At 46.2% G+C, this 7,075-nt stretch overlaps 1 protein-coding gene across 1 annotated transcript; it reads right to left on the bottom strand.

Moving 5' to 3' along the window:
* Positions 1 to 497: 497 nt before the first annotated feature.
* LOC122373634 (peptidyl-prolyl cis-trans isomerase 5-like) lies at positions 498 to 5,273 on the bottom strand. The gene is made up of 5 exons (XM_043351909.1): positions 5,121 to 5,273; positions 3,413 to 3,510; positions 2,840 to 3,047; positions 1,842 to 2,026; positions 498 to 1,269 (listed from the first exon to the last, which is right to left on the bottom strand). The coding sequence occupies exons 2-5, from the start codon at positions 3,500 to 3,502 to the stop codon at positions 1,129 to 1,131; spliced, it is 624 nt and encodes a 207-aa protein (XP_043207844.1). The 5' UTR covers positions 3,503 to 3,510; positions 5,121 to 5,273; the 3' UTR covers positions 498 to 1,128.
* Between the last annotated feature and the right edge of the window lie 1,802 nt (positions 5,274 to 7,075).

Here is a 7,075-nt window from a genome sequence, read left to right on the forward strand (position 1 = left end):
GAGGTGGTCTCGGTCGGGGATCCGCGCATTTTTATTTTAGCGGGATGGGAGGGGGGGGGGGGGTGGAAGGGAGTCACGAGTGTTTCGAATAGATTAAACGGTGTTGAATGGATTAACTGCAGCATCGTGTCCCAACTTTTGGAGATGGTGTCAAATTATGCGCCTCTCTATGTTTTTGGCGCGTCGCGACCCGTGCTTCACATAATCAGTCATTGGAGGTTGTTTCCTGATGAGCGCATCAGCGGCATGAGGTCGCATCACGATACCGGGATTAGTTAATCTTGGTACGACATCGGACCGATATAGTTACAAGACGAGCTTTGCATGCTGCCTACTGTCCCATCGAACTCCTTTTCTATCCTTCCCCCTAGGTTTGCATTGACAGACTGCTTATAAGCCAGACCCGTAAGGTGTTGCTGCTGAAATTCGCGCTCAATGTGACCTGTCCGAACCCCTAGCACATCACCTAAAAATGCCCACATAGCTCAAAGACAATGTAGACAATATCGGCGTGTATTTCAAACAGGACAATATGGTAGCGCAACATGAGCAAAAAGGCTAGTCTATTGACGCTTGGAGCTTGGAATGAGGCCAGAACAATGCATCAGTCGCACCCAAAAACAGTTCTTTTCTTCCCCGCGCGGTGAGTCCTATCACAAACAGTAACCACAGCAGACGGTTCGCGTGCTTGGCACGCAATCTCAACTGAAACGGACGCCCACACAATAATGCACTCTCACTCTGAGACCCCCGTAGACCTTCGACCTCCCGTCCCCATGCCCATCCCAATCGCGCACCTCGCTCGTCTTGGCGCCCGGGGCCTCCCGAAGTCAGTCGTCGAGGAGTAATTTGGACGTCAGCGGACCCCCGGAGGACAGATTGCCAGTGAACTCTCGGAGGACCCCAAACGCCAGTCGTTCCGGGTGCCAGCGGATATCCGGAGAACTCCGAACGACAATCGGACATTGAAGCCCGGAGTATTCCGGTAGTCAGCAGACCCCCAGAGCACCCTAACGCCAGTGGACCCCTGGAGAACTCCGACCGCCAGTGGACCCCCAGGAGGAAAACTCCAAACGCCAGCCGTCCTGTGCACCTCTGGACGTCAGCGGGTCAGTCACGCGGCGGCACCTACGCAGTGGCGTCGTCCTTTGTGACGGCGAAGTAGGCTGCCTCTGCGAGCGGCTCGTGTCCGCAGTCCAGGATGACCACGTCATTGACAGGCCGGTCCCGGCCGTCCGTCTTGGTGCCCTCCACCTTACGGACCACGTCCTGAAAGAGAGAAGAGGGAGGGGTTTGATGACCACGTCCTGACGGGAGACAGGTTAGACGGGAGCATTCCAGACCATGTCTTGATGGGGGAGGGGGGAGAAAGGAACCTACCAACCACGCTCTAACAGGGAAGAAAGTGACGGTCAAAGTCTTGTCTCGTAAAAGGGGGTGGGTGGTGAAACAGCTGTAGACCGACGCAACTTAATCATCGAAGAAAGCTGCGATTGAATTCCGAATTACGTTTTAAACACAATTAGATACTAACAAACTTGAAATAACTACCACATATATTTGTATTTTCAACATTTTCGAAATAATCTGGATAAGCATTAAGCAGGCAGCTCAACATAACCGAACAGTCTAGAGGCTGCTCACTGCATGCATACTGTCTATGCAGTTTTTTAACAAATGCACAGAGCAAAATCAGTATAATTTAAGGCCTCTATGCGGTCATGATATAAAATGCGATGGTGTCGATCCCACCGGCCATTATCGCCCAATGGTGTCGAACCAAACAGCAACCATCCATCATCAGCCTACCCTCACCACCACGTCTCGACCGCTCCACTCACCATGCCCTTGAGGACCTTTCCGAAGACGACGTGGCGTCCGTCCAGCCACGAGGTCTTCTTCACGGTGATAAAGAACTGGCTGCCGTTGGTGTCCTTGCCGGCGTTGGCCATCGACAGCCAGCCGGCGCCGTAGTGCTTCAGCTTGAAGTTCTCGTCGGCAAACTTCTCGCCGTAGATGCTGCGGCCTGAGAGGGATGGACAAAAATGCCTCATAAATACGATATAATTATAGAGCGATCACAAGATGGCAGGGTTGCAATACCTGTGGGGAACGTAAATATTATATCGGTATCCAGGTTGCCCTGGAAAATCAACCATATTTTTTTGCAAAAAAAAAAAAACGTTTGGGTAGTTAAATGTTGTCTGTCTCATCCGGTGTAACCGCAGGTTGTTTGAAAAGACAAACACTATTCGTTAGAATTGTGTTTTTCTATTGAAAAACAACCGGAGCGGTCCTTCTCCGGGCTACGGATGCCGGGCGATCACGTCGTCATCCAAGCGTATTGCGTACAACATTCCAATTTGTGTTATAATTTGGTGCGAGATTTTGCTTCGGCAATATACGAAGTTATGCATCATCGGAAAAGCTCATTGGTATGAAGGCTTGGCTACACTATGCGTTTTCTGCGTGCGTTTTTTGTGCGAGTTTGCGTGTTTTGCGTAATATCGTTCTAGGAAAAAAGTTATTACTCATTTAACTTCTTTAATATTTATATAAAAGTTAATAAAACGCTTATATTAATTAAAAGTTTATGTGAAAAACATCACAAAAACGTAATGTCGTTTCTTTCTAGAACGATATTCCGCAAATCACGCAAACCCGCAGAAAACGCACGCAGAAAACGCAAAGTGTAGCCAGGCCTCTATCCTTATTGACCAGCCATACATGGTTACGATCTCGTTCCCAAATTTCAACAAAACATCTTCTTTTCTCCCACGCGGACACCCCCACCCCATTCCACCCCTCCCCGTAAACTCCCGGTCCCGCCGTCCCTCACCTCCGGTGCCGTCTCCGCGGGTGAAGTCGCCGCCCTGCAGCATAAAGTCCGAGATGACCCGGTGGAACTTGCTGCCCTTGTAGCCCTCGCCGGCCGGCTTGGTGGCCAGCTCGGCAAAGTTCTTCACTGTCTTGGGCACCGTCTTGCCGAAGAGGCCGATCTCGATCCGGCCGGCGGCCTCGCCTCCGATGGTGATGTCGAACCAGACCTGCAGAGCAGGGAAGATGGGCAGTAGGGTGAGGGAAGGGTGTGGGAGGGAGAAAAGGGGTACATGAGGACATGTTCGTTCACACCAATGATCATTAAACATTTTTTAGGTTATCAAAATTTATGCAAAATAAATAGGGACATCACTATGTCGAACCTCACGGCCGTAATTAAGACTAGAGAATAAGTAATGACCATGTTATGGATGTTTTCAGTTCTATTATCAGGACTAACACTGTGCAATGGAAGCCAGATGTATGTAATGCATCCCACAGCCAGCTTATGAGAAACTGAGTGCAAAAACACCCAGATGTGCTAATTCTATCCTGTACAATGCACATAGTCGAGTGTTAAGCTGAGCCTTACCTTATCTGTGACCTTGGGGCCATTGGCCTCAGCAGCAAAAGCCAGCCCCAGAAGAGCCAGGCAGACTGCTGAGCGCATCACTTGCTGCATGGTGGTCTCTGAAATAGAGGAGAGGTGAATTAACTTTCAGGGACTGTATGTGCACCAAATTCTTGGAATGAAAGATACAACCTGGTTTGGTGCCATTTAACCCCTAAAGTGAACAACTGAACATCCTCAGTCACCAAGTAAGTTACCAGCGCAATATTTTTGGAGCCACCACTCACAAGGCACCAACCATGGGTCAACCAAATCACCTTTATGTCTCGCAAATCAAAGTCTGCTATGTGGAACACACTAAGCAAATGACACATCAAATAATTAAGCATAACTAAGCTTCACAATTACTGCTTACATGGAAGTTGGAACATTTTTAGAATGCCTTGGAGAGCAACTGTGTAATCTTGACCTGTTATAGTTGTAAATGTTATTGTTCAGCTGGGACATAGTTTATGTATAAAAATGTATGACCTGTTATGTGTAGAACACCTACAGCAGAGAGGACCTATGCATTCATGCTCCAGCACATTTGGCTCTGATCTTCAGTTATCAATTATCATGACCTTGGATAATGTATGGTCTGTTACAAGAGTCATAGCTTTCTTTATCTTACTTTTTAACCAAAACAAACTTTGCAAAGTTCCTCATTTTAAGCAGATGAGGAACAAAGCCATTATTTGAGGTTGCAGTTCTCATTTTGTAAAAAAAGGGCAAATAGGTACCTGGTACAGTGCCTCAAAGGACCAATAATTCCAAATTAGCTGTGAAAGTAGTAAGTGCTACAGCCAAGCCATCTAAATTCAGACAAAGTGCTTCAAGTCATTACCATGTACCTATTTGGCTCACAACTTAGTGAACTGAGTAAATTGTCTACACCAGCTGTCTGAAAATATTAGAAAAATGATGTCAGACAAAGGAATTAAGTATGTTGGCATGTGCATCAAAAGCTGTTTGGCTTTAACTCAGAACATATCTAGACTATAACAGCCTCCATTTAGTTCTGTGTCAAGAAGTGTCTGCCATACTTTAAAAACATTTTATTCAATATATTTGCCTTTAATCCAAAGAAGCCAAGGTCACCAATTTACTGTCCAATACCTTCTGTGGAGCAGCTTTCACAGAGTATCTGATAGTCAAAATGTTTATCAGTAGGTTACCTCAATAACTGGTGGCTGCTCACGAGAGGTGCTCTGGAGGTGTATTTCGCAATCGCAACAACACGCACCACTGCATTACCAAAAAATGAACACTGCATACCAAAAAAAAATTACTAACAATCTTATAAGTACCCAATCTCCTACATTCTAAACGCCACAAGGAAAAAAAGTGTGTTGCCATCTCCAAGTACATGCCCTCAAGCCATCTTAGTATTTTGATTCATGACCACCCAAAAATAAACTCTTAGGCTGATAATCAACTACCACTTAAAATACCTAAACAATACAAATGAGCATTCAGGCTTAGTTGTAGTGACGTGATTCCTCAAGTCCAACACTCGGGGAAGAGAAAAAATCAGAAATGATTGTGATCCATCCAAGGATCCATCATAGTCCATAGCCGCAACTTGGTTGCTACGTGTAAGTGCTACATAACTTCTTTGACTTGCTAGGTAGGTACTTTCTATATCAGCAAAAAATGGTTCTAAGGAGGAACAAATAAAATTACTCACACAAATCAGTCTCAAGACCCGACAGGAAGAACGCCAAGTAATGAAAGACGGAAACCGGCCGGCAAAGACGAACGGTGAAAAAGTTGACGCGGATGCGACAATTGCGTGGCGCTCTCTCACTGGCTGCGCCGCGATGTTTACAACAACGCCACGTAGATCAAATGGGGGACCATCAAAGCGTCCAAAACCGCAGCATCCAAGGTACGCAACATCCAAAACTGCAGCGTCCAAAGTACGCAACGTCCAAAATACGTCAAAAATCGGGTATATAGGGAGCATTCACAACGTCCAAAACCGAAACATCCAAAACCGCAACATCCAAAACGTATCATCCAAAAACGCAACATCCAAGGACGCATCATCCAAAGAACGCAACATCCAAAGTACGCAACATCCAAAGTACGCAACATCCAAAACCGTTAGGTTAGGTTAGGTTAGGCTAGGTTAGGTTAGGTTAGGTTTCCTTATGCCCGGTAGGCATAAATCAGTAGGTTAGGTTAGGTTAGGTTAGGTTAGGTTCCGTTACGTTACGTTACGTTACGTTAGGTAAGGTTACGTTAGGTTAGGTTAGGTTAGGTTTCCTTATCCCCGGTAGGCAAAAATCAGTAGGTTAGGTTAGGTTAGGTTAGGTTAGGTTTCCTTATCCCCGGTAGGCAAAAATCAGTAGGTTAGGTTAGGTTAGGTTAGGTTAGGTTAGGTTAGGTTAGGTTAGGTTAGGTTAGGTTAGGTTAGGTTAGGTTAGGTTGGGTTAGGGATAGGAAAAAATCAGTAGGTTAGGTTAGGTTAGGTTAGGTTAGGTTAGGTTAGGTTGGTTTTGGATGTTGCGTGCCTTGGATGTCGTGGTCTTAGACGTTGTGGTTTTGGAGGTTACGTACTTTGGATGTTGCGTCTTTGGATGTTGCGTTTTTTGGATGATACGTTTTTGGACGGTGCGGTTTTGGATGTTTCGGTTTTGGACTTTGTGAATGCCCCCTATAAACCCGATTTTGGACGTATTTTGGACGTTGCGTACTTTGGACGCTGCGGTTTTGGATGTTGCGTACCTTGGATGCTGCGGTTTTGGACGCTTTGATACGGACCCGATGCAAATGGATGCAAATGCGATTACCCCGTCCTCTGGCGACATCCAAGTAAAGCTAAGCTTATTACATGGATCCTAGATGTAGACGCTAGTTCAATATACCCTGGACGCTGGCTTCTTTCCGTCCGTTTTCTCGCCACACGATCTTGACACGACCGGGGATCGGAGTAAAAACTGTGCAGTGTGCCAAGGCCCAAGAATCATCGCTGGCAGTGGGGTAGGTAATAGGTATAAGTAATCTTGATTCTTGGTAGGTATAAGGTGGAGGGGGGTCAAACTAGGTGGAGGAGGGGAAGGGAAAACGCCCCTCGTTTTTAATTTTTCGTGAGAACTCATGCAAAAAGCAAAGCGGCCGATCGCGACGAAAGTTCCATACCTAGGTATACCCAGTCCTATACCTACCTAACGTTTTTAACCCATTTACGCCCTTCGTTGCGTTTTCGCAACACAAGCACGCGTCGACGTGATCAAATCTTGAGAAGTGTATAATAACGTCTCACCGATGAGACAAGTTTCAGCGCGTTTAGCATGGATCCGCGCATGATGCTACGCAGTTACAAGTCTGTGCGGCCGGTAACTTACCGTCCAGAGCTCCCAGAGGGAAGTCAAAGGTCCCGTCAGTGATGACGTCACGAAAACCAAAATAAGTAGATTAAGTGATTAATTATATCGTAATGAATAATGTGTGAACATATTCTGCAGAGTCCCTACAATAGCTAGAATATACATTTTATTAACAAATTATGCTGCAAATAGGGTTTATGACTATTTTCAAATATGACTACAGTCGTGTTGCGGTAACGCAACGTTGGGCACATCGGAAAGACAGGGGTGTTGCGAAAACGCAACGAGGGGCAAATTGGCAGGGCAGCGG

This window comes from Amphibalanus amphitrite, unplaced genomic scaffold (genome assembly GCF_019059575.1).
Source record: "Amphibalanus amphitrite isolate SeventyFive unplaced genomic scaffold, NRLGWU_Aamphi_draft 001527F_arrow, whole genome shotgun sequence".
NCBI classification, from domain to species: domain Eukaryota; kingdom Metazoa; phylum Arthropoda; class Thecostraca; order Balanomorpha; family Balanidae; genus Amphibalanus; species Amphibalanus amphitrite.

What these genes read in the sequence shown, in the direction of transcription:
- LOC122373634 (XM_043351909.1), bottom strand. Translation starts at nt 3,502, where the DNA reads ATGCAGCAAGTGATGCGCTCAGCAGTCTGCCTGGCTCTTCTGGGGCTG. An exon ending in GCCCCAAGGTCACAGATAAG is followed by an intron (nt 3,048 to 3,412) that starts GTAAGGCTCAGC and finishes CCTGCTCTGCAG; the next exon opens with GTCTGGTTCGACATCACCAT. An exon ending in GAAAGGTCCTCAAGGGCATG is followed by an intron (nt 1,270 to 1,841) that starts GTGAGTGGAGCG and finishes TCTCTCTTTCAG; the next exon opens with GACGTGGTCCGTAAGGTGGA.